Consider the following 26830-nt stretch of genomic DNA (forward strand, 5'->3'; position numbering starts at 1 on the left):
TTGTCAAGAATTAATGAGAAAGGAGTTCCTGCTCCGGGGTGTGCAGGCACCCAGAACGAGCTCTCGCCCACAGCTTTACTCTAGCTCCCCCTGAAGGCTCCACTCGGTCTCCTCAAAAGGTAACATCTGCCAGGAAGACGAATCTGTTTAAAATACAGTTCGGCCAGATTTTATTGAATACAACAAATGTATTCTATGCTAGAACCTTCAGACTTAGGAAATGGAACTTAGCCCTAACTTGTAAAACATGTGTGTCTGTTATGTTTTCTTTAATGTTTCAAGTGGAGAATTCTATATCATTCCTGGACATTAAATGTAACACAAAACTTGATGCCTTCAAGGAACTTAAGTTCAGGGGTCACAAGAAACATGGAACCCCTAGAATCCCTAACTCAATATCTGAACCAACTACACTCACATTTCTTTAAAGTGGTCTAAAGATGACCACTGAAAGGAGGTTAAATCATCTTTACTGTTCCTTTCCTGAAGCTTGGAAGGGAAGGATAAAAATGGGTACGTGTTGAGACGTGAGGTATCAACCACATGTGAAGTGAGTCGAGTTCTGTATTAAGAAACACATTGGTTCATGGTCTTCCATTTGACTGGACACCAACAGGAGTCTTCTTCCATAGCAGTGAGCTTTCAACCAGGATTGACACAAATCTTAGGACTAGTGTTACCTTACTGGGCTTCACGGAGCCTGTGGAAGAGGAGAAGGAGGAATGATTCCGTAAGGAAGACCGAAGACCATCCCCCAGGAACAGGACACAAAGGCCTGGAGTATTTGTCCGCAGGCCCAGCCTGTTTAAAAAGGTCCCGTCACGTCCAGTGGAGTCATGTGATGGGACAGTGGGCCTTCAATGCGCATCTGTCCACTTCTGTCGAGACGAGACGACGGCTGAGGCTGGACTCATGTCCTAAAAGAACCGGTAACCTCTGAGCTCCCTTCTGATTCCGATGTTCTTCAACTCTTACCTGTCTTATGCTCCTTTGTCAGCTTAACTTGGTGGAAATCGGTCCAGAGCCCTTGCTTATTATTCCACGACTCCCACTTTCTGTAACCTCGGTGGGACTTGAGCTCACGTGTGACGCCGAAGGGCAGTTGTCTGCTCCGCGCGGCCGCTCTGCTGCACCAGGGCCGCGGGCTGGGCTGTGGAAGCGGAGTCTGACCGGCCCCTCTGACCCGCGTGAGTGGAAGCACGGGTTTCTCGAGACGCTGTACAGTTAAGTGTGTGAAAGCAGCCTGACACGTCAAAAGAATTTCAGATGCTTTCCAGCACTGTAAGGTTATTCAATTTACAGATTTATTCAGTCGTTCAATTTATGTCTTTACGGTCACTTCCATAAAGACAACTCTTGGTTCACACGCAACAAAAGCCTTTCTCTTCGCCTCTAACATTCCCTCCTAGTGACCTAGTACAAACTGCGGGCCTGAGTCGGCCCAGCCTGCCACGCACAGTCCAGGACGCGCTCCATCTCGTCGCCGTGGACGCGGCCCCTGACTTGGGGAGGGGTGCTCAGAGCGGCCCGGAGCGGTGGTTCTTGCTTTAAAAGTTAAACGGGCTGTTCTCCAAACACCGTGACTTCATGGCTGACTGGTGGTACATGGTTTCATTGGCAAGTTTCCAGTATCTCTCTCGCAAAAGGAATGCTGCCGCTTTTGGCTGTCTCTGGCGAGTGAAGATCCCCTTCTTATTCCCTATCACTCTCTGCGGTGCTAAAAACAAGGCAAAAGGAGTTTCGGATGAATTCTGATGGGCCAAATAGGAAGCAACTTGGAGCCACGCTGCTGCCCCCCCCCAAACCACCTCAGCTCCCTGGGGTGTTAATTCTTTTGTCTTTTTGGGGGGGAAACACCCCAAATAAGGTTTCCTTTCTCTGCGAAACATGCGTGTGCAGCTGCCTGGTAGCTGATCTGGGGGGGCCGAGACAGAGTCACCCTTGGAAAGACCCGGGCTTCTCTGAAGAGACAGCTCTCTGAGCGGGAGCCACAGCCCGGAGCAGGCAAGGCTGGGCTCTCACTGCTGGGGCCACTCGGCTGCTCTGCCGGAGCTGGGAAGGGAGCAAAGCCGGCAACAGGCTCCCAGCACACCTGCCCTCTGCCCCCTGGTGAAACCACAGCCTCTGTTAAATGGGAAGGTCTTTCCATGATAAGCCAATGCCAGGCACCGTGCCAAGCCCTTTATCAAATGAATTCCTACATGAACTTGCAAGGTGGCTTATCCCCTTACAGGCTTATAGAAGAGTTGGGTAATCTGTCCACAGTCACACAGCTAATTTCTTATTACCCAAAGCCAATTGCATCCATTCATGAGACTTGGCTGCAGAAGCCACTGATCTCCCCAAAGAGGGACAGGCTCGTGTTCTCATTCCTTTTTCTTTTACCTGCTTCTCCATTCTAATTTTTAAACTTTCACCTTCCAAAGATCCATCTTTCGCTGTTAAGTAATATGTTCTAATTCCCACTACTACCGAACCCTTCCTTACCTCCCCAAATTGCTATGCTAAATTTACGGTGTATCAGGAAACTAGTAACACCGAGAGGTGCAGGAAGAAATGGGATACATTCATTTGGGACTGAAGTGAAGCGGCCCTCATCTCTCCGCACTTCAGAAAGAGTGCAGCCTTACAGACCCTCCCACACTCAAAACACTTGGACACTTACTTGTCTTTGGTAAACCTGCCTTTTACAAGCGAACAATGTAAAATACACTGAAATAACCTAAGCTTCCCAGGCTTTGTACCCTACTCTGGAATAATGAGCGTATCCCACAAGTAAATCCAATACAAGGTCCGCTTTTGCCTCGCCCTGTTGTGAAACAGACAAAGGTTAAGCTGGCCATTTCCGCCTCAAGATAATAGGTTCTCCTGTTTGGTGTTTTTTGGTTTGGTTTTGTTTTGTTTTGTTCCCATAAAATGGTTTGGGAAGCAGGCAAGTGACTACTGCTTGCTAAACAGAACTTGCTTCTTCCAGGAAATTCTCCTGTCGCCAGCACTGATGAGAGCTTTCCCCCTCGTTTCCACTGTTCTTACAACCAAATGTCCTGAACTCACAGGCCAACCTGAAAAAAACGAGAAACGGTACGTTTCACAGCCCAAACTGCCGCTTACACTGGTTAGTCATAAAATCGGCAAAATTCCAGACGAGCTCTCCAACCACGTAGTCCTTGCGTCTCTGATCCAGAGCCAAGTGATACTGCTCCAGCACGGCCTTCTGGTACTCCTCGCTGAACATCACGGGCGGGTCCTGGAATTCAAGGTGCGGGGAGAACTGAACAGGCAGAACGGCGGAACTGTAAATGTGAGATAAAGACCCATGTGATGGGGACCAAAATACCCATCTTCACGGCCGGCCGTAGTGACGGCAGGACTCGCTCGCTGGTGCCCGTGCAGACGCCGCCAAGGCGTGAGGGAGCCCGGGGCAAGGAAAAGAGATTTTTGGTAAAGAACCCGAATTAGGAACTGCTTTATTTATCACCAGAATTTGGTATTTTCTTGCTCTCATGCTTCCACCTCTACTCACCGGTGCGGTCTCAGAGCTGAGCTACACGGGAAGGAAAAATAAGTCTTCGAATAATCAATTTAAACCTCAAGTTTTAAGTAGCTGCCAGTGCGTCAGTGGAGAGGAACTAGCGTGACCCCCGCACTCGGCTCACGGTCGTCTGCTTCGGCCTGGGGGAGCGGCCGCCGCTTAGCACGTCCACCCGTTCCACAATCACCGCTCCCCCTCTGCTTCCGTGGAGGCCTGGCCACAGAGCCAGGAGCAGGAGAGGGAAGCGCCCCTGCCCCTGCCATCCCCACTCTCCAGCCAGGCCGACTCAAGTGGTAGGAGGGCGGAGGGTGAACGGGAGAGCGTGAAGCAGGAGCCGGGGGACGGTTAGCTGGGGGGCGGCTGAGAGGCGACCCAGGGGACAGTCGAGCTCCCTCCGCACAGGTGAGAAGGGTCCTAACGAAAGCAGAGGCCGCAGCCGGGGACTCGGTCAGTGTTCGGTGAAGGGCGCCTACGTGTGCTGGGCTAACATGTAAGGACAGTTCAGGTGTTCCTGCAACACGAAGCCCGAGTTTTCGGCCATGGGCAGTCGGGGGCACTCGATCCTAAATGTTCAAGGAGGCAGCATCTCAGCCGTGTGACGAGAGAACCAAACCCTGCGGGCTGGGCTTTCTGTTCCAGCGAGAAGGGTTAAAATGCTACCTAGGCTGCACTGATGATGTCTGTTTTGTTCTGGTTCCAGAGCCGAATCCGGGGGCAGGGCCGCAGGCAGATTTTCTTACCAATCCTGCCTGGCCTAGTATTGGCCACGCTTGGCTATTCAAAGTCAAGGCTGAATTAAACTAAGTCGACTCAGACTAGTCACATTTCGAGGACTGAGGAGCCACAGGTGGCCAGTGGCTACCCCTTTGGCCACTGCAGAAAAATTCCTTCGCGGCGCACGGTTCTATCAGCGCTAGTCTAGACTGAGCTGCCTACACGTTCAGAGCGCGTGACCTTTTCAGAGAGAAGAGCCGGTATGTATCTACATTGTTCTCATAAGCCATTTCCCCCGACTCCGCCGGTTTGCACAAGCGGCATTCTGTGTAAGCAAGATGAATTTAAGGGTGTGACAGAAAACCAGAGTCCACAGGGGTAGCTGTTCACCCCAGCAAGGACACTGTGTGTCAACAAACAAAGTGATACTTGCGACAGGTGAGTGCGAGGTGACAGGGGCGGGGACGAGGGGCGGGCCATGGTTCAAGAATCCACATGAAAAAATGCCCACAAGCGAAAGCACCTTATCTTTGGTAGGAAGTAAGATAAAAGGGGGAGAGAGAAAGAGGGAAAGCGCTAGTGATTAAACCTTGCTCCGAGGTTTCATTCATTTCCTTAGCGAGCACGATTTAGCACCACTGAGTGCCGGGCGCTGCTGAGGGCTTGCGCAGCCACGGTAGACAGGATTCAGCCGCTCTCGTGGAGCCCACAGTCTGGTCAAGGAGAGTCAAAGCGACAATGACGGTACCCAGTGAGAAACGCCGAGACAGAGACCAAGCAGAGGGAACAGCTTCCTCTGCCTGGAGCAGGTGGGGTGAACCTCACCAAAGAGGGGACAAGGGAGCTGAGGCTTGAACACTGAGTAAGAATCCAGGAGTCGGCGAATGTGGTGCTAACATGGGCATTCCGGGCAGAAGGAACAGCCCACACGACAGCAGGAGCCAATGAGCACAGTGAAAACGGTCCAGGGACCAGGAGTGAAGGCAGAAGAGGACGATGACCTGGGGGAGGGGGGAGGGCAAAGGGCAAAGGACGCTGACTGCCCTGACCAGGGACTGGGGCTTTAACATCGGGGCCAGGGACGCCAATGACAGGACTCCCAAGGTTTGGATTTGCTCAGGCCGCCAGTGGGAAGCTCTCTGGAAACAAGGCCGGAAGGCGAGCGAGGCAGAGGCCTGAGCCCCGGAGGACAGGCTGGCGTGAGCCTGAAGGAGCGCAGGGAGATCGTCCGCACAAGTGAGGGACGGAGGGAATGGGTGACACCCGGCCTAGAGAGGGAGAGAAGGACCCGAAGGCGCTACACCACTTACCTGGTGGAAGCCCGCGATGGCCGCGGCTCCGTACTCGCTCTGGATTATTGGTTTCTGGTAGGTCCTGTGCCAGTTCTCAAACTCGGTGGCCAGCTGCAGCTGAATCACCTCCAAGTGCCCGTAGTCATGGTACCAAGAGTAGTAACTGTTCACACAGATGACGTCCACATAGGGCGCCTAGGACGACAGCACGAAACCCGCTCACGACCCAGAAAGCGGGGGGCTCTCCCGGCAGAGGAGCGAGGAGGGGGACGCAGAAAGTGACCGAGGTGCTCCCATGTGTAGCAGACGTGGGCCGAAGTGACCTGAACAGGGCACGTGTCTCACTCTGGACGATGCTCCCGACCCGGCCGCAGCGGGACCGCGGAGAGGTGGCCCGCGAGCCGGCCTCAGCGCAGCCCAGGGCCCGGACACGGGATCGCGGGTCTGTCTCCGCAGCGCTCCTGTCACACTGGCCTTCCCTCACCTGGCCCTAGAGGAAGGTTCCCAGCTGAAGGACAGACGCGGTGTTTGTCCTCACGAAGATCCTGGTTAACTGTGCTGTTTGTGAGCTGGTGCTGTGGGCCGCAGAGTGGCTGGAAAACTCCCTCCAGGCTGGCAGCACAGAGACTGGGCAGGACCACCTCGGGTCTACACAGCGTGGGGCTCAGGACAGAGCCGCAAACACCAGGCAGCCAGGTGTCCAGCCCCTCCCATCCCCCGAACCAATGCCCATGTCCAGAGCCTGCACAGGACTGATGTGGTCTGACGCTCCCAGGTGACCGAGCCCCTTCCCAAAGGGTGGTGGCAGACAGCAGCAGCACGAGCAAGCCTGTGGGGCCACACGCACCCGCATGGCATGTCCCACCAGGAGTCTGGCGACCCTCTGAGGCTCCAGCACTGGCTGCCCGGTCCACACAGGAGGCCGGAACAAGAGGAGATGGCACATGGCTCTGAAAACGTCCCCGTCTGCCTGTGCCACGCTGGCGTCGTGCCAGTGCCTGTGCTTCCTTGAACGGGGTGTTCTCGAGATGGCAAGGGAAACACCAGGGATACAAACCTTTCCCATCCGTGTTAAAATGGGAGCTCCCAGTTTCTATTTGTATACTGCATTTTCTCGTCCATTCTTTCCACAAGACGTTTGCTCCTTCTGTCGCACTTCCCTCCTAAGTACTGGCCTCGAGTTCTCTCGTGAAGAAGCATTTTCGGGCTCCCGTGTCTTCCGGCTTCAGTGTGGCACAACACGTCCTTCCCAAGGGGCTGCTGCTCGCCAGCCACGGGTGAGCTGGCTGTCCCTTCGATCCCAGCCAGCGGTTCCCAAAGCCAGGTGATGACTGGAATCGCTGAGGTCCTTTTTCCAAACTCGGACTGCCACCCCGGACTTACTAAGCCGGGATCTCAGAATCCAGGCACCTGGACTTACGAAGAGCTTCCCTTGGTGGTTCCGGTCGGCCAGGTTTGAGAAACACAGGACCGTGACGACCCTAAGTTCTCCTCCACTGAGGAGCATCGAATGCCGATGGGAGACCTCCCCGTGCCCAGCCTCCCTGGATGAAGTCACACTGACTGGCAGATAAGCAGCTAGCTCTCTTTAACCTGAAGACCATCTAGGAAAGCGTCTGGACCAGCTGCTCGGGGCTCTTCCCAGCAGCCCATGTTAGCAAGCATCAGGGAGGTGAGGGGACAGGCAGGGGAGAAGCGGTGCAGAGACCCCCAGGCTCACCCCCAGGTCTGCTTCATAGTTGGAGTTGGTCACAAATGTCACGGGCCGGGAGGGGTCCAAGGCTTTGGTGTGGGCAATCACCGTCCTGTCCGCAGAGGGCAGAAGACACGGCTCGTGAGTCCGGGAAGGGCCCTGGCACAGCCATCTCTCTCCATCCCATCCCCCAGCCAGAAGCCCTGCTCTCCTCCCTACCTTGAAGAGGACTTTAGGGGAGCAAACACGTTCTTCCAGCCTTAGATCATGTTCCCCAGCATCTTTCTTTCTCCCTCCCCAAATCCCCCCGCCCAGAGGGCAGGGCTGTGCAGGCACCCAAAGCTGGGGTCCTTGGGCTCCGGCTAAAAGCCGCGCTCCGAATCTCTGAAAAAGCTCTTGAAGACAAGAATGCGTGGGGTGGGGACCAGGACGGATACTAATGGTAACAAGTAGGGGGTGTGTGCGAGGAGGCTGTGCACGGGGCACGCCCGGAGATGGCAACGGCTCCATCCATCCGCAGCCGCGGGGAGCCGTGGGAGCAGACACTTGCACGGGGAAAGGCTACACACTGACTGCAAGTGGCGGGAGGACCGTGAAGGGAGGCGCAGAGCTCTGGGAGGCAGCAACAGGGCACTTAACGGACACGGGCGAGTCAGCCCCAGACTCAGCGTGCACCAAGGAGGGACTTTGAGAAGAGGCTTCCTAACAGAGGGCCCAGCCTGTGGTCGAGGCTCAGCTCAGGGACCTGTCTGAGGCCACCCCGGAGCTGGTCACCCCATTCACTGGTGAAGCCTGCTTCTCTCCCTTCGCACAGCTAGCTTCCTTCTTGACACTCTGCCCACACTGCCCTCTGCCTTCGAGGGCTGGGGTTTCCTCAAGGCAGAACGGTATCCCTCACCTCGAGTCCCAGAGCCACACTCTGAAACAGCCTGGGTGTCACTGGGAAGCCCCGAAGCCTCGCTGAGCTCCTCAGGCCCAGGCGGCTTTAGCCACACGCTGCCTGCTCCCCGCTGCCCCAGCGGTCCCGCACCTCCCTCTCTGCACCTCCCAGAACAGCCTGTAGGACCCTCGGGCACCGGCACTCCTCTCCGCCCCTCGACAAACTTCTGTCCCCCAGCCCTGGCTCAGCACATCCCAAGGCTGTGTGTCCAGAGCTGTCCTTTGCCTCCTGCTTAGAGCCCCGCATCTTCTACCCACAGCTCGGCTCGCATGGCTGTGACACTGGGACGGCCTCTGCTGCCCCCGCAGCACGTGAGGTCATGCCCCTCTGCAGGCTCCACTACAATCGCATGATCATGATCGTAAGACAGACAAGGAACCAAGGACCACCGCCCCCCCAGCCAAGGTAGTCAACGCTCCCATTGCCGGACGCCCCCGAGCGGGGTTTCTGTGCACTGCAGTGCCTGGCGGGGGAGGGGGCAGCTACTGGCATTTGGTGACCGGGACCGTGAACTTCAGATGGACTGCTCCAGCCCAAAGACATCGCTTTGGAACAGCCAGAATATGCATGTCACTTAAACACCTGTGTAGGATTATCTGCCTGAAAAATCCAGTTTTATAAAGCATAACTCCTCTTTTCAAACAAACCCAAAGCATCACAAAGTGGTTTTTTGCACCTTTAACATACACTAAGTTTCCCAGGAATGGAGAGAACGTAACGACTGAGAGATGAAGATAACTGGTTTCGTTTGGACGTCACCTCACATGGCTCCCGATTTCAGAAACGCACAGCAGTGAAGGCGGCGCTGACGGAGGTCGCAGGCACCAGACCCACAGCCCCACTGCCAGCGCCTGTGGCCACGCTTTCAAGGCGATTCCACGAGCAGCTGCAAGCCCCTAGCCCTTCACCGGGGCTTCTGGAGAGCCAGGCCCATGTGCTCACACAGGCTTTTGTAAATGACCGTCCCCCAGATCATTGCCCAGACTGCTGTTCTCCCCATAACCTGAAGTTAGCTGCGTAAGGAGCTCTGTGTGTAAGTGAACTCCAGATGTCCTTTCGGGTGTGGAAAGGGGACCCTGGGTCTCACTGGGTTGACACCCTAATGGGGTGGGTGACACTAGGTCCCCCGAACTGACCGTGTGCAGACAGCCCCTCCCGCGCCGCCCCCCCCCCCCCCCCCCCCGCTGACCTCAGCGCGCCCACGGCTGCTAACCAAGGCCGAGCCAGGCCACAGGGCTGACCTCTCACCCCTGACCCGGCCCAGGGCAGCGGGAGCACTCACTTGAAGTAGTAGCCAGCAGGCTTCAGGAAGGAAGCGGGCTCGTTGGCCACGGACCACATCACAACGGCCGGGTGATTCTTGTCCCGGCGCACGAGCTCCTCCATCACCTCCAAGTGGTGCTGCAGAGACTCGTTGCCGTAGCTCTCGCTGTGGCCCAGGGAGGACACCGAGCGTGTCAGCAGGGCCTCCCCGGCCCGGGGCAGGCTGCGGGGCGCTGGGGTGGAGGGTGGGGGGTGGGGGGGACGGGACGACTCACACCAGCACGATGCCCACGCCCGGACTCTCATCGATGACCACGATCCCGTAGCGGTCGCAGAGCTGCATCACCTCCTCGGCGTAGGGGTAGTGGCTGGTGCGGAAGGCGTTGGCCCCGAGCCAGCGCAGCAGGCTGAAGTCCTTCAGCAGCAGGGGCCAGTCAAAGCCCTTCCCTCGGATCTAGGGGAGGCACCGAGGAGTGACCCCCTGCCCCCTGTCCTGATGCACTTCTTTCTAAAGCCAGGCGGCTCGAGGGGCGCCCCGTTAGCCCTCAATCTGGCCCAAGCACGGGGCCCATAGGGCAGTGGTTTCCAGCAGTTGGCTGAACTGCCCCGAGGCACGCTCCATGGCTTCGGGGGTCATGGGGAAGGCGAGGCGAGGAAGTAGCCCTCACGGGGACCCAGGGGCCACAACTCACATCAGCATCCTCGTGCTTGTTGACCCCATGGAAATAGAAAGGCTTGCCATTGATGAGGAACTGGTGCTCTGTGACAGCCACGGTGCGAATGCCCACGGGGAGAGTGTAAAAGTCAGACACGGCCCCAGCTGCTGTCTGTGCAGTCAGCCTCACCTGTGAACGCAGAGCGCCGGGTGGGAGGCATCCTCGCTGGCCTGAGCCCCACACAGCCCGCCCTTCAGCTGGAAGGGCCCTCTGCATATAGCACGGCAGCCCAGGCCTGGGCCCGTAAGCAGAGAGATGCAGAAATTCCGGGCTTCGGCCACTAGCAGGGAGGAACCTTCCCCCCACCCGGCCCCTGGGGCCTGCTCTTCAACACTGGGCCTCCCCACCAAGCAGTGAGAAGACCAGGCTGGGAACACTGCAATCCCACTGACTAGGAAGCTCGGAGGACCACGTGTGCCTGACTATCTGTCTTGCACCTGCCCCCCCCCACCGGAAGCCAAGGCTGCTGGGTGGGAGCAAAAGGCCTTCTGCAGCCCCAGGCCTAACCACCATTACCTCCAACGAGTACAGGTAGGCGGGGTGCTCATGCATCAGGTAAGGCCACCAGAGGTGGGCGTTGGGCACCTGCAGCTGGCCGCGGCCCCCTGTCCCCTGGGCCACGACTTTGCCTTCCTGGTCCAGAAGAAACACTTCCAGCTGGAAGTATTCATTGCCCTGGACAAAAATCTGGTAATCCACCAGCCCTGCAAGGGACAAGAAAGATCAGACAAAAAAGGGAGGGACACGGCCTGGGTCATACGGAGGGGAGCTCCCTGCGGCCACCACTCTGGATCTGTCTGCAGCGAGGGGAGATTAAGTGAGGGCAGCACAGTGCAGACAGACATAGGATCTCGTGAATCCTGAGCTGTTCACTGGAGCCATGATTTTAGGCAAGCCCCACTTCTCTCTGGGCTTCATTTCTTCACAAAATGAGGTCAGACCAGATGGGTGATTTCTGCGGCCCATGCCTGTTCAGACGGACTGGATTTCAGCTCTCCTTTGGTGGATGGGAAGCCTGAGGGTGAAGAGATGCTGGGAGAGAGCCTCTCTCCTACAGGGTCTTTCTAAACAAGGAGCAGCGCCACTTGGGGCCTGGCTGAGGGAAGTTCTTTCCAAGAGCCCTTACCAGTGTCCTGGTCCACGCCGGTGGTGACGGTGATGTCATCAATGTAGATGGTAGGTGTGGTGTAGACCAGCACAGGCCGATGCAGTCCCGCGTAGTTGAAGAAGTCAAAGTTTGTGTTCTGGACAAAGTAACCCTTGGGGTACCTAGGATGGGAGAAAAATGCCCAACTGGGGTCCTTCAACCTCAGCTCACGTGTCTCCCTGGCCTCCCAGAGCCAGGGGCTCACCTCTGCTAAGGCTACCCAGCCCCTAGGGAGAAGACCAGTGGGTAGGGTGGGGAGTGGGGTAGAGGGGGGAGCAGGGCGCTGCTCACATGTTGGGATCCGTCTTGTGGAGGATGGTCCCTGGCGGCAGAGTGTGGGGGGTGAGCGTGTTGTTGATGGCAACGGTAATGCGGCAGGAGGACAGGGGCCCACTCTGGACCAGCTTGCTGATGTCAGCTTCGAAGGGGAGATGACCCCCCTCATGCTCCGCCACGTGCACCCCATTCACCCACTGCAGACACAGGGGGATATGGGGAGGGGGGAGCAAGTCAGGGCAGGCATCTCGGGCACTCCCTCACACGAAGCGCAGTCCGTGGGGGCCGAGGGCGCTGCCGGCTGCCACCCGTCTCAGGAATGGATGAATAAAGCTCCAGAACAGATCAGGCAAGCCTCCCCTGAGCCAGGGCACGAACCCCAGTGTGGGGCCTGAGCGTGCCCCCCGTCCACCCCAGGAGGCAGGCTGTCCGGTGACCCCTGGGAACCAGGCAGCCCCAAGCCGCTCAGCAACTGCACGGGACCAGTCGCCCTGCCTGCTGCTTGCTGTACTGACCACAATGGCATAGTAGTGGGCACTGCCAATCCTCAGCACCACCCTGGTGCCCAGGTCCTGGGTCCATCGCTGGGGCAGGGTCACCTCCCGCTCATACCACACCCAGCCGACAAAGTTGCGCAGCTGCCTATCCTGGCCCACGTCATTGAAGCTGGAGGGAACCGGCATGTCCAGGGTGGGGCCCGACTGAGGACAGAAGGGCTGGGATCAGGTCCAGACCACCTAGGGCTCTAAGACCAGGACCCAGGCAGCCCCCTTCCCCAGGGGCCAGGTCCTCCCCCACACCACAACCCTGCCTGCAGGAAGAAAGTTGGACAAGATGACTTCTCCCAGGCCCTGGGATTCCACGCCGTCCCACTATTGTCATTCTTTTTTTTTTTTTTTTAAGATTTTATTTATTTCAGAGAAAGAGTGAGAGAGAGATCACGTGCAGGGGGGAGGGGTAGAGGGAGAAGCAGACTCCCCACTGAGCATCCTGACCTGAGCCAAAGGTGGGCGCTTAACCAGCTGAGCCACCCAGGAGCCCCACCATTGTCATTCTTTGTCAGCAACTGACTGATGCCTTTTATGGAGCTCATTTAATTCTCACAACTCCATGAAGCAGATGCTGGTCCCTCAGACATTTAATGGACAGTGTGCAGCGAGCACCTACGATGCTGTTCGAGCTGCTAGTTATAAAACCGTGCACAAGGCCTCTGCTGTCAGGTCATCAGCTCTATGAAGAGTCTGGAGGGTGGCAGGGAACTATCGTAGGGGTCAGGGAAGGCTGGCAGAACTGGGTGAACCTGAACCTGGCAGGGAATCCTTGTTCACCTCGGGTAGAAGGCTAGGCATGAACAGGAGGACAGAGAGCTCAGTGAGTCTGCTGGGCTGGTTTTGTGTCCAGGGCTGGGGCTGGGGCTGGGGCCAGGGGGCAGTTCTTTCTCATGGCAGTCTGTGGACAGGGGTGTGGACAGGGGTGTGGACAGGGGTGAGCCCAGGGCCACAACCCTGCCAGAGGCAAGAGGATCCCTGCAGACTAGACCCTAAGAGGAAGATATCAACTGACTGGCCCAGAGAGGAAGGCGGTGGGGGCAGGGGCTGCCCTGCTGAGGAAACTGTGAGTGGGGCACAAGCCTGGCACCCAGCCTCCCGTTCTTCCTCCGCTGATGAACGGATGGCAAACACTGAGAAAAGAGGATCTAGGAGAGGTGAGGGCCAGTGGACACACAGGCCGACCCCCGCCCCAAGTCAGATGGGAGACCTGGGGCGGGGAGGATCCCTGGCTGGCTGGGGGTTACGCCCCGTCCTCTCTCTGAACCTTGGAATGTCCTGGTCCTTTGTGCCAGGTAGAGCTGGTGACAAGCCGTCCAGCGCTCCCCTCCTCCCGCCCCCCAGCTCGGTGCCCGCGCCGCAGGTGCCTGTCCCACTGGACTGGGGTCCAGCAGGAGCCTGCCCCCCGCCCCACCGACGTCCCGGCCGGCCCTCCGCCCATTTCCTCCTCCTTCCTGGTCCCTCTCCCTGCCGGCCGGCCCCCACGCCTCCAAGCTCGTCCTTCTTTAAGCTCCTCCAGGCCGGCCGCGGCGAGGGCCCAGGGCAAGGCTCCCTGCCCCTCCCCACGGGGCCGCACCTCGCGCAGCGGGGTCCGGTACCACTGCTGCTCGAAGCCCTGGTGTCGGTTCTCGGAGAAGTCGGCGCGGAAGCTCCAGAGGCCGTCGAGCTCCTTGCGCTCCCGCGACGGGCTCTCCCGGGGGTACAGCATCCCGCCCTGCAGCGCCAGCCCGCAGGCCCAAAGCAGCGGGCCGAGCGTGGCCCACACGCCCGCGTGCATGCTTCCCTCGCGGCCACTCGCTAACTGCCGACTGCAGCCGGCTCGGCTCCGAGAGGCCCGCGGGAGGCGGGCAAGGCGGCGCGCGAGGTCACGTGGCCCGCCTGAAGCCTCCCGCGCCATCTTGGTTGAGGGCGAGTGCCAGGTCTGGAGGAACCCCGAGGCCCAAGGGTCTTCTGGAGAGACTGCCTGCTGGCCCCATGGCGACGGCGGGGGAGGGCCGGCGGGGAGCCCGAAGCTGGGCCTTCAGGAGAAGGACCCGCTCCTCCCCCGACTCTAGCCCCAGCCCTAAAAGGCAGAGGTCGCCAGCTCTGTGCCTGCCCTGCTGTCCTGCCCTGGCCGGTGGGACCGCTAGGAAGCTAGGAAGCCCGGGGTCGCGGGTCCAGGGCCACAGGCCAGAGAGGGACCCAGGGAATTGGCCGGGTACCTAATGAGCCCAGGGGAAGCCTCTGCCGTGCCTGGTGGTGTCCGAAGTGTGGCCATAGCCTTGACCCCGGGCCTCCACCTATGGTCACCTTAATGTGGCTTTGGAATATAGCTGGGGTGAGTCCTGAGCCCATGGCCGTCTTGAGATGCTTTGGTGCAAAAAGGTGGGTTTATTAAGGAACGGGGACAGGACCTGTGGGCAGAAAGAGCTGCCGCACCAGGGTCGTGAGGGGCGAGTGATTATATACTTGGGAGTTGGGGGAGGTAAGGAAAAGGGAGATTTTCAAAAGAACTTTCCTATTGCTAAAGAGGACCTACAAGATACCGGAGGCCTTGCCATGGTCAAGTTAAGGTTGTTTTTCCCTCTAGCAAGGCATTAACATGAAGACAGTTGGGAGCTTTCTGGAAGAATATCACACATATCCCACCCAAGAGTGTGTGTGTGGGGGGGTGTCACCTTGTGCTTTGTCCTCAGCTGGCCTTCTGCTCCCTCATCAGCCTGAGCCCCAAACCTCTAACTGGGGGCTCTGTGCCCCCCTGTCGGCATTGCAGGGGTGTAAAGAAAGAAGCAAGTGATTAGGGAGCTGACATCCCACAACCCGTGCCCGCCCCCCCATGGGATATATGTGACATTCCAGCACTCCTGGCTGCCTTAAAGGAAGAAGTTACCTTACAGAGATTACAATCCTGCAAGACAGGAGTCTCCCTCAGTTTACAAAATTTTAGCGATTTACAAGAACAAAGCATTTCCATCAATGGCCTAGCTTCCAGAAGGGAATATAGATACAATTAAATGTCCTTATAATCTGCAGCCCAGTAACAGATACTTGAAGTGGAGGGGGTTTTGGAATATAGGCGAGGTTCAGTGGGTCCAGAGCTGACGACCAAGAAAGAACTCTTGAGACGTCTTTGGTGCAAAACAGTGGTTTATTAAAGCACGAGGACAAGACCCATGGGCAGAATGAGCTGCTGCACTGGTTTGTGAGGGGTGGCTGATTATACACCATGGCGTTGGGGGAGGTAGGGAAGAGGGAGGTTTCAAAAGGATTTTCACATGTTAAAGAAGATTCATAGCATACCAGAGGCCTTGCCATTGTCAAGTTAAGGTTGTTTTTCCTTCTAGGAACATTAACGAAGATTTGTTGGGAATTCCCGGAGCAACACTACGCTGGCCGCTTCAAGGATCCGTCAATGGGCTGCAGGTTATAAGGACATTTAATTGTGTCTACATTTCCTTCTGGGAGCTGGGTTATTGATAGAAATGCTTTGTTCTTGTAGGTCTGCTAAGTCTTTTGTAAACTGAGGGAGACTCAGGTCTTGCAGGATTGTGCTCTCTACACGTTAACGGTTTGTTTTTCCTTTCCTTAGCTTTAGGGCAGCCAGGAGTGCCTGAGGAATGTCACATAGATCCCCTCTGGGGGATGGGGGGCTGTGGGGTGTCACCTTCTGCTTTATCCTCAGCTTGCCTTCTGTTCCCTCATCAAAGCGGGATCAAATCAAATCAATACTTGTGTTTTTAAAACAAACAGGCCAAAAAAAAATAAGTAATTCAAGGTCTATCAGCTCCTATAAATTAATAGATTTTTCATTTACCCTTCAGCTTTACTACAAGTTGATTTTCTACTCTCTAATGGAGAAGAGGATAGGGAACTAATGAAACAGTTTGCGCGCTTGTGAACCTGAAAACCAGATCCTAGCGGGTGAAGTCCATTGGCCAGTTTTCTCCCCCTGCTCCCACCTCCACCCCTAAGTTTTCAGCCTTGTACAAATATATGATCCTGGAATTGTGGATTTGGGAGTTGTCAGCTTTAAGAATGAATGAGGTCACCAGAGGAATGAAGGCAGATAGAGAAGGGATCCAAAGATGAGTCTGGAGACGCCCCAACATTATGAGTACAGAAGATGAGTAGGAAGGGGGCACCTGGGTGGCACAGCGGTTAAGCGTCTGCCTTCGGCTCAGCGCGTGATCCCGGCGTTATGGGATCGAGCCCCACATCGGGCTCCTCCGCTATGAGCCTGCTTCTTCCTCTCCCACTCCCCCTGCTTGTGTTCCCTCTCTTGCTCGCTGGCTGTCTCTATCTCTGTCGAATAAATAAATAAAATCTTAAAAAAAAAAAAAAGATGAGTAGGGGGGATAAGCAGGCTCCCATCTCTTTGAAGACGAATCCAACCCCCCTAGCTTGGTTTGTCATGATGATGGGGTTTTAGAATATAGGTGGGGTGAGGTCCAGAGCCAATGGCCAAGAAAGAATTCTTAAGACATCTCTGGTGCAAAAAGGTGGTTTTATTAAAGCACGGGGACAGTAAAAGCTGCCCCAGGTTTGTGAGGGGTGGTTGATTATATACTTGGGTGTTGGGGAAGGTAAGAAGGGAGGTTTTGAAGGGATTTTTTTTTTTAAGATTTTATTTATTTATTTATTTATTTGACGGAGAGAGACAGCCAGCGAGAGAGGGAACACAAGCAGGGGGAGTGGGAGAGGGAGAAGCAGGCTCCCAGAGGAGCAGGGAGCCCGATGCGGGGCTCAGTCCCAGGACCCTGGGATCAAGCCCTGAGCCGAAGGCAGATGCTTAACAACTGAGCCACCCAGGTGCCCTCTCGAAGGGATTTCTGAATGTTAAAGAAGACTCACAGGATTCGGGAGGCCTTGCCATTGTCAACTTAAGGTTGTTTTTCCCTCTAGCAAGGCATTAACATGAAATTAGTTGGGAGCTTCCTGGAGAAACATTACACTCATCCCACTTCAAGTATCTGCCAATGGGCTGCAGGTTATAAGGACGTTTAATTGTATCTACATTCCCTTCTGGAAGCTAGGCCATTGATAGAAATGCTTTGTTCTTATAAATTGCTAAGATTTTTATGAACTGAGGGAGACTCCTGTCTTGCAGGATTGTAATCCCTATAACTTAACTATTTATTTTTCCTTTACAGCAGCCAGGAGTGCTGTCACATACTATCCCATGCGGGGGTGGGGTGGTTTGTGAGGTCGGCTCCTGCCTGTCCTCAGTTAGCCTTCTGTTCCCTCATCAGTGATCTAACCCGTGCCTGGCCCTTGGGTCCTGAACACGCTATGTGGCTGCACACCTCTGTGCCCTTCCCTCTGCCTGGAAGCCCTTCATTCTCATCCTTTGATACTCCATTCAAACAACTTTATCCTTGGGAATGGAAGGTGCAGCCACTCTGGAAAATAGTATGGAGGTTCCTCAAAAAGTTGAAAATAGAGCTACCCTACAACCCAGCAATTGCACTGCTAGGTAAAATGTAGTGATCCGAAGGGGCACCTGCACCCCAATGTGTACAGCAGCAATGTCCACAATAGCCAAACTATGGAAAGAGCCCAGATGTCCATCGACAGAGGAATGGATAAAGATGTGGTATATATACACAATGGAATACTACTCGGCCATGAAAAAATGAAATCTTGCCACTTGCAATGACATGGATGGAACTAGAGGGTATTATGTCAAGCAAAATAAATCAACCTGAGAAAGACGATTATCATATGATCTCACTGATATGCAGAATTTAAGAAACAAGGCAGAGGATCATAGGGGAAGAGAGGAAAAAATGAAACAAGATGAAACCAGAGAGGGAGACAAACCATAAGAGACTCTTAATCTTAGGAAACAAACTGAGGTTTGCTGGAGTGGAGGGGGGTGGGAGGATGGGGTGGCTGGGTGATGGACACTGGGGAGGGTATGTGCTATGGTGAGCTCTGTGAATTGTGTAAGACTGATGAATCACAGACCTGTACCCCTGGAACAAATAATACATTATATGTTAATAATTTTAAAAATTTAAAAACAAGCAGCTTTGTCCTCACATCCCTTTGGCCTCCAAGACTCTCCTCCCACACACAAATTAACTGAGGAACTTGGCCCTTGGCTCAGGCCCCTTCTCCATCCCAGTTCTTGTCCCTGTGAGTAGCTTCCCCATCCTGGGCCTCAGTTCTGTGACCTCTAGTCCTTTCTCTTCCCATCGTTGCTCATTTACTGGATAATACTCTAGATTCTTTAATTTTCTGAAACCACACTACCTCTGGGATTCCTCCCAGACCACAATCTCCTCCAACTATCCCCATCCCTGTTTAGTATAAACTTGATCCCTTACCACCTTGAAGCTCCATTTCCTCTGCCCTCCCCATTTTTCTGAACCTAGCAGCCCTCATCCCATTTTTCTGGAAACCATTCTTCCACCAGTGCCCTGCCTCTCCCCGGGGTCACCCACAGCTCCACAGCTTTTCTTCTGGAGCATCTCCCCCCCTGCCTCCCCTTTTGCTTCCTCACTTGCTGCCACACCCACCTCACCCTCAGGAAATCTCCCCTCTACAGCCCCCCAGCCTGACCTGGGAATGAGACCAGCTCCCTCTTTGCTGTTCCCAGATCCAGGTGCACAAACTCTTTCTAGTCTAAGGACTCATCTGCCGGTAACTCTACAGAAGAAGAAGGGAAACTGAGTTGACAAATGTGGGCACGTTACTGAGCTCCAGCTCTCTTGGGTGCTGGTTTCTAGCTCCCGCTCTTATTTCTGAGCCTTTCCTCCAAACATCTTTCGGAGACCTTGCCTAAGTCGGCCACCAGATGATGTAGCCCTTCAAACTCCAGTGACCAGCTTGAAAATCCCAAGTGGCTTTGAGGGGGCTCATTCCTCCCTGTTCTGGAATAACCCCCCCAAGGCTTTTCTTCCTGTCTGCAAATTGCTAAATCCAGCCTTTTTTTAAATCTTCAATCTAGGGTATTTCAATGGAGCAATTGACACTTGAATTTGTCCTTCCTAAACCTTAGCAATGTCCCAGTAAAGCCCGTGACAAGACTGGTGCTTCCCAACTGCCCTGTGCTCCACCTGCGGGATTCCGGAGAGCTGGAAAAAGGAGCAGGCAGGATGTGCCTGTGAGACGCCAAAGCAGCAGGAGACTAGGGAAGGAGGGCAAACCATGTGTGGAAGGCTGCCTTGGGTAAAATGTTCCTCCCCAAATACTCCCTCCAGGATAAACACGAGTTCCTTGCAGAGGTAGATGAATCCTGAAGCTAAAAGTTTAAGCTTCAGGGGCCCTCACTTGCCAAAGCCCCTTCTAAGTCCCCAAGAGGGGTGCTAGCAATTGTTCACATGTGTCCCATCCCCTCCACTGCCTCTGATTTCAACCAGAGTTGAATTCCCTGAAAGCTACCAAGGACCCATTCCCTGAAGGCTCAGGCTCACCCCCTGCTGACGGCATCTCACCTAGAGCTCTAAATTGCTAAATGCTGCTTCTTCAAGAGATTTGAGACGTGAGGGTATTAAGAACTTGGAGACACTGTCATCCAAAGGGAAAGAAGCAGCATTGGATGAATGTTTCAGCCTTTCCTCCACTGGGAAAGGGACTCTGCATTACGTGTGGTCAAGATGTGACCTTGGTAATGCACTTTGATGTTGGCTTTTCCTTCTTCTCTTACTCTTTCTGCTACCTTACCCCTAGTATCCCTTCCCAGATAAATGCCTGTATCTAATAGGTCTTTGTTTTAGGCTCCACTTTCAAGAGGATCCAACTAGAAGTGGCTCTAGAAAGCCAACCATCAGGATGGGATTCTGGAACTGGACAGCGTTTCTGGTCGTTCAACAAGGACCCCATGGTTGCTCAAGGTAGAGAGTGATGGCTCCGGGGGTGCTGAAGCCTTAGAATTACTAAGACTCTTACCTAGCATGAATTGAGGTAAAGTACAGGTGGAGGGGAAACGCTAGGTCATGCAATATAACTGAATGAGGGGCGCCTGGGTGGCTCAGTCGTTAAGCGTCTGCCTTCGGCTCAGGGAGTGATCCCGGAGTCCTGGGATCGAGCCCCACATCAGGCTCGTCCGCTGGGAGCCTGCTTCTTCCTCTCCCACTCCGCCTGCCTGTGTTCCCTCTCTCGCTGGCTGTCTCTATCTCTGTCAAATAAATAAGTAAAATCTTTAAAAATATATATATAACTGAATGAAATTTGAGTAAGGGCGATTATAAGAATTTTGGAGTTAGCTGCTTCTGCTGAGTGCCCAGGGAACCTTGAAGAAAAAGAATGACAGGCTCCGTTCAGCCAGCTGGCAATACAGGGCTCAGTGTGAAAGCCAGAAGGCCTCCTTGGCACTGGAAGGAATTCTCCTCCTGCAGTTATAGGAAGACAGTATTGAAAATTGGGCCAAGTATTAGCTAGAGTAAGGGTCCGGACAAGGAATGAGTGAGGCTCTGGGATCTGGGATATGGACATTTGGGTGGTTGTACCTGAAAATCTTGAACCCCCAGATTTACCTGAGTCCTCTGACCAGTTAAATAAGCCCTACATCCTCGAAAGTAGCCTCCTCTTGACAGAAATCACAGGTGAAGATCCCACCTGAGAAGGATGCCGCACACGATGCTCCCCTCCCGATCCCAACCCTCCTCCTCTCCTTGCCTCCAGACCAATACCTGGGGTTAGGTCTCCGCACAACGTGAGCAGAAAAATACAGGCCCCACTCCGAGGAAATAGTTTACTCAATGAAAGAATTTCAAGACTGACAGAAAAGGGGGAACATGTGAAGGAGTGGACTTGAATACGTCAGAGCGGGGTGTGGAACATTAAGCTGGATAGGGAAGGTTTACTGACATAGGGCAGGGCAACTTTTCCGTGACTTGGGATGTAATGTCTTGGAAAGGATACCTGAAGTCAACCTTATTATACTCCTGGCAAGGCTATTCAACTCTTGAACACAACAGTGGCTAACTGTAAGTGAGGTAAGGATGTTTGAACTACTTTGATGGAGTATTGAGGAAGCCCTGGCAATTCCCCTCTTCCCCAATCCCATCTGCCACGATAGTAAACAGAAGTAGTATGTCACTCCAATGGTACCGCAGAATGGAGCCACCAGCTAAGACAAAGTGTGCCCGAGTGGGGGTCCCCATTTTATCCCTATCCAATTCACAGATGGGAAGTGAGGGGCAGGGACAACTCCCCCCAGTGGGGGTTGGGAGCCAGTGGATAAACGCTACCACCTCCTTTCCTTTTTTTTTTTTTTTTTAAGATTTTACTTATTTATTTGACAGAGAGAGACAGCGAGAGAGGGAACACAAGCAGGGGGAGTGGGAGAGGAAGAAGCCGGCTCCCAGAAGAGCAGGGAGCCTGATGCAGGGCTCAATCCCAGGATCAGGCCCTGAGCCGGAGGCAGAGGCTTAATGACTGAGCCACCCAGGCACCCCTCCCACCTCCTTTCCTTTAGGTTGCACGTTCTAACAGACCTTGTGTCTGCTTCTCCAAGTCCCCAGGGGAATCAAGCCCCCATTTCCTATAAAATTGTCTTCAATAACCCACCCCTATCTAGGCTGTTCCCTTTTCCTCTCTTATTCTCCCTGCTTCCTAGAATCCCCTCTCAAACTAGCAGCATCCAAGCCCTTATCTCCAGCTCTGCTTTGGGGGAGCCCAAATTAAAACACACAGATTTATGTTTTTTGTAAAATTTATGAAAAGTAAGATAGCTTTTACTTCACTTATTTAAGACCACTCTTTCTTTCCTCTCTGATTTCTCTCCTGTCTTCATTTTCAATGACATTGGAATGGACTCCAGCATCTTTGGCTTACGGCTAAGGGGAAATGGAGCTTTAGTTTGGGTTTGATGAAATATAATTATGTGGTTGTTCAATCGTACAGAGTTACTGCCAGTAGGTCCAGCGGGAGGAGGCTTCCAACAGTGCTCCTGCCGCCTACTGTGCCAACCTAGTTCCCTGATACCGTGATACCAACAAGCAGGGCCAGAGACGAATGTTTGCTTTACGGCCACTGGATGTATGTTTGTGGTGGAGGAGAAACTAGGCTTTAAATGTGCGGAGCCAGAAGTGAATGTTTATAAAATTCTTCCAATCACTAGGTAAGTACAACTGCAAGCAGACATTCTTCTTGATACCTATTCATAAGGTAAGATCACTCTTAACAGAATAGCCTCAGAATTTGTTTAGAAGATTTGTGTAAAATAGAATTTATTACAATTCCTGTGTTGGTAGGTTACAACCTATACCAGTACTATATTGTATCTTTTTGTGATTGTATCTTTTTGTGAACTCACATCCCAGTGTATGAGCTCACGTCTTTGCATAGCTGTTGCATTCATTCTGGAAAGTCTGGTGGCTCCAAATGAAACAGCGTGCAAAATTGCCATCAGTGCAGCGAAATGGTCTGAAGAAACAAATGTTCTACTGACGGATTGTCCACATACATATATACCGATAAATCAATGAATGTTGAAAAAGAGTAATTTGATGGTGTCATTATGTGGCTCAGTATCCATGTAGCAACTATTATGAAATGCATTTGAATTGCTCTTGTGAATGCTTTCATTTCAGATTGATTTTGTATTCTCTCTTGGTATGAACCATATCATTTTTCAAATACGATGGTATCTTTGTCTGCTCAGGCCGTCATAATAAAATACCCCAGACTGAGTGGCTTAAACCACGGAATTTTATTTTCTCACGGTTCTGGAAGCCAGAAGTCCAAGATCAAGGCTTTGGCTGATTTGGTTTCTGATGAGAGCTCTCCTCCTGGATTGCAGACTGCCAGCTTCTCGCTGTGTTCTCACATGGCCTTTCCTCAGGGTGCGCACACGCAGAGACAGAGAGATTTCTGGGGTCTCCTCGTACAAGGACACTCATCCTATCAGATCAGGACCCCACCCTTAGGGCCTCATTTAACTTTTATTACTTCCTTACTCTAGATTAGACACAATGGGGATTACAGCCCTAACATACGGGCTTTGGGGAGACACAGACATTTAGTCCATAACAGAAGGGAGTAAAGTATCCTAGAGGAAGCTGTAATGGCAAGCTGGGGGAAAAGAAAAGAAAAGAAAAGAAAAGAAAAGAAAAGGAATAGGAAAAGATTGGCAGAAGCTTCAAAATGTCAAAACTCTCGTATCACAATGGAAACTAAAACTCTAAGGATCCATGTTTATCGTACACCTTCATCTTAACATTTCATGAAGAAAACAGGAGAAGCAGAGGTGGAGTAATGAGTCTGGAAGCCATGGAACCAAGAATCGCTGGCAGCTACCAGAAGCTAAGAGAGGAGTACAGTATGGGTGTTCCTCAGGGCCCCCGAAGGAACCAACTCTGCCAATACCTTGATTTCAGACTCCTGGCCTCAGATCTGTGAGATAATAAATTTCTGTGGTTTTAAGTCAAGGAAAGAAGGAAGGGAGAGAAGGAAGGGAAGGGAAAGGAAGAAATGAAATAAAATAAAATAAAACCTTTCTGAGATGGGAAACCCGTACCTTCCTTCCACCACCAAATCTACCCACCCCCGTGCAGCTGCCCCCACGTTCTCTGCCTGCATTTCTATTACCTTGGATGAATTGTCCCTGTTCCCATCCAAGTCCAGCCCCTCCGTGTGGGCTCAGAATCCCATCTCTTCATGCCTTCTCAAGGACTTCCTCTCAGTGACCCATCCTTCTCAGGCACTGACAGTGTTTGTCCTGCTTTTGGGCCATTTCTGTGTAGCATCCAAACACGTTCTAGATCTCCTATCAAGAAAAGTGTTCTCCCTCGATCCCGAGTTCCTCTCCATAGCAAAAAATAACAGAAGGATTTTCGGTGCTCAATGTTGCCAGATTTTTCCATTCTCTTTACTCTCGACCTACTCCAATGAGGGTTAACACTCCATGGAAACTGCTCTTGGCATGATCACCAATTATTTTTGTGTTGTTAGATCCAAACTACTTTGCAGTCTTCTCACTCTCCGTAACCTTTGACTTCGTTATTCAAGGCAATGCTCCCCTAGGTTTCTGTGAAGCCACATGCTTCTGTTTTGCCTCCTGCCTCACTAAGAGTTCTTCTCGGCCTCCTCTCCTGGCTCCTTCTCTTCTGACTGATCTTTAAATGTTGGAGTGTCCTAGGGTTCTTTATCTATATTCTCCCCCCACCAAATCATCTCAGCTATTCTCATGGCTTTCTATACTATATACATGATGATAAAATTCTCTGAGATTCATGTCCTTGTGTAATTCCTCCCATATCACATCAGGGTTGGTCTGTGAGATCAAGAAAAGATGACAGAAATGATATGTTGCTACTAAGACTGGGTCATAGCGTGGTTTCTGCCTCTTGCTCTCTCATGGATCTCTTGCTAGAGAAGCTAGCTGCCAAGTCCTGAAGGATATTGAAGTACCTATGGTGTTTCATGTGCCTCTTGCCAATTGCCAGCAAGGACCTCAGGCCTCCTGCCAATAGCCTTCTATGTTCGCCATCTTGGAAATGGATCCTTCAGCCCTATCAAGCTTTCAAGGGGCTGCAGCCCCAACTAACACCTTGACTGCAACTTTATCAGAGACCCAGAACCAGAATTACCCAGCTAAGCCACTTGCAAATTCCTGACCAACAGAAACCGTGATATAATAAATGTCTGTTGCTTTAGGCTACTAGGTGTGGGAGTAATTTGTTACGCATCAATAGGTAACTAACACAGCCCCTAAGTTTACATCTCCAGCCTTGGCCATTCCACATTGCTCCAAATTCATATACCAAAGTACCACCTGATATCAACCCTTAAATATCCACAAGCATCTCAAAGTTAACAGGGGAAAACCAAAAGTCTTGATTCAGAAAACCCCACTACCCCCCAGTTTCTACTTCAGGAAAAAATCTCCATCTCAATAACTGTGAGCAGAAGGAGTTCGAGGTCTCTGGAAAAAGAAAGCCAAGGCATAGCTTTCTTGACATAAGAAAAGTCTTCTTAGGCCCCCACCCATCTTGACATCTATGCTTGACAAGCACTGCTTGCCCAAAGCACATTTCTTGCAGCACTTCCTGGGATATGTTGAAATTGCAGAAGGATAGACCCCAGGGGAAGATTTTAAGGGAACGAAAAATGTAAGAACAAATAGCCACTGTCAGGGACAGCCTAATCATATCAGGCACAATAAATCCATGGTAAAACTCCCAGCTCTGATTCAAAGGTGAAGACTGACCAGATAAAGATTCTTGAGTTATCTTTGCAGGATCTAAACCCCTTTGAGCACTCAGATACCAGACCTACTAGCGCCAGAGAATTGATAATGCGACCCTTGCTGGCCCTGTGACTTCGACCTGGACTCTGTCGCCTTAAGATGACTTTTGCCCCAATTCCGTGCTGAATCCCCCACTGCACAAGCCCCTTCATAAATATGTATGTGCTCTTGGCCTAAAACTTCCCCTTTTGCTCAAGGAGTCACTGCTTTGGGAAATATCCCTGGTGTTCTCCTTTACTCATTGCAGGTAAAAACCCTGCCTTTTCCTATTCTTTGGCTTGGTTCTGTCTTTTGACTCAACACCCACCAGGAGATGAACCCAGTTTCGGGTAACATCACCACTCAGTTTCTGAGGCCAGAAACCTACTGATTCCTTCTTTTCCCTCCCCTTCCACATCCAATCCATCAGCTCCCCTTCCAAAATTCATCTTGCCTATGCCAGCTTGTTTCCGACTATATTGCTACTGGCTTGGTCCAGACCACCAGCGTCTTCACCCAGACTTATCTCCCTTTTTCCATATGTGCCCATCCCACAAGAGCAACCATGGTGAATGATCTTTATAAAGATTACGCCATGTCACCTGGCTAAAACCTTCCAGTGGCTTCCCGTTACACTTTGGAATAAAATTCAAACTCCTTACCATGACCTATAAGGCCTTGTGTGACCCAGCCCTGCTAGCTCTCATTCATTCATTCTCCAAACACTGAACCATTTTTCTGTTTCTCAAATACTTCAAGCCCATTCCTGCCTTACAGACTTTACACATATTTCTCCCATAGTTTCTCCTTTTTCATTCTGGCCTCTGCAAAAATGTCACCTCCTCATTAAGTCCTCCTCTACCTACTTCAAAATGCAATTATAATAACTAACCATGGTAGTCATTAGTGCTGGTCACCAAATATTTCTGGTTCTCCCCATTTCTAGACACAAGGTCTTGCCCCTCTGAAGTTAGGTGTGACAGTGTAACTATTTTTGCTAAGTGGAATGTAAACAGCAGACATTTTAAGAGCCAGTGTCTAATCGGCCACATCCCTTTTTCCTGACTTGGTCAGATCATGGAAACATGAGTCAAAATTGAACTTCCATCAGCCTAAGTGGCTGAGTGACTTAGGGTGATCAATGCCCCCCTTCTAACCTGTGATGGATATATGGCAGGAGGGAGAAATAAACCTGTATTGTTTCAAACAACTGAGATTTTCGAGCTGTTTGTTACCACAGCATAACTAGCTTAACCTGACTGATACACTATGTGCCATGTACTGGTTGCTTTTGGTGTATTATTTACTTCTCACAATGACCCTACAAAGTAGATACTATTATTATTCTCATGTTATTAATGCAGTGACTGAGGCACAGCAAAGTCGAGAAACTTTTCTAATACCACAGAGCTAGTAACAGGCAGAGTTTGAACTTAACCAATTTGCTGAGCGAATTTGAACTTAACCAATCGGGTTCCAGATTTATACTTGTAGTCACTCTGTCGTACTACTTCTCAAAGACTTTCAAACTCCTGTTTGAACAGGAATTGACA

General features: G+C 52.4%; 1 protein-coding gene across 3 annotated transcripts; it reads right to left on the bottom strand.

Annotated features, from left to right (window-relative positions):
- Window positions 1-1282: 1282 nt before the first annotated feature.
- Window positions 1283-14033, bottom strand: GUSB (glucuronidase beta). 3 transcript variants are annotated; one of them, XM_026515912.4, is made up of 12 exons: window positions 13698-14033; window positions 12089-12274; window positions 11589-11770; window positions 11277-11419; window positions 10667-10854; window positions 10127-10279; window positions 9710-9888; window positions 9454-9600; window positions 7259-7343; window positions 5557-5733; window positions 3112-3247; window positions 1283-1717 (listed from the first exon to the last, which is right to left on the bottom strand). In XM_026515912.4, the coding sequence occupies exons 1-12, from the start codon at window positions 14016-14018 to the stop codon at window positions 1548-1550; spliced, it is 2067 nt and encodes a 688-aa protein (XP_026371697.2). In that variant the 5' UTR covers window positions 14019-14033; the 3' UTR covers window positions 1283-1547. The 3 variants fall into 3 exon arrangements, with proteins under 3 accessions (XP_026371697.2, XP_044246243.2, XP_026371698.1); XM_044390308.3 differs by lacking the exon at window positions 12089-12274; XM_026515913.3 differs by lacking the exons at window positions 11277-11419; window positions 11589-11770; window positions 13698-14033 and having other exon boundaries at window positions 12089-12155.
- Between the last annotated feature and the right edge of the window lie 12797 nt (window positions 14034-26830).

The sequence above is a fragment of the Ursus arctos genome, unplaced genomic scaffold (assembly GCF_023065955.2).
Source record: "Ursus arctos isolate Adak ecotype North America unplaced genomic scaffold, UrsArc2.0 scaffold_2, whole genome shotgun sequence".
Classification (NCBI taxonomy): Eukaryota; Metazoa; Chordata; class Mammalia; order Carnivora; family Ursidae; genus Ursus; species Ursus arctos.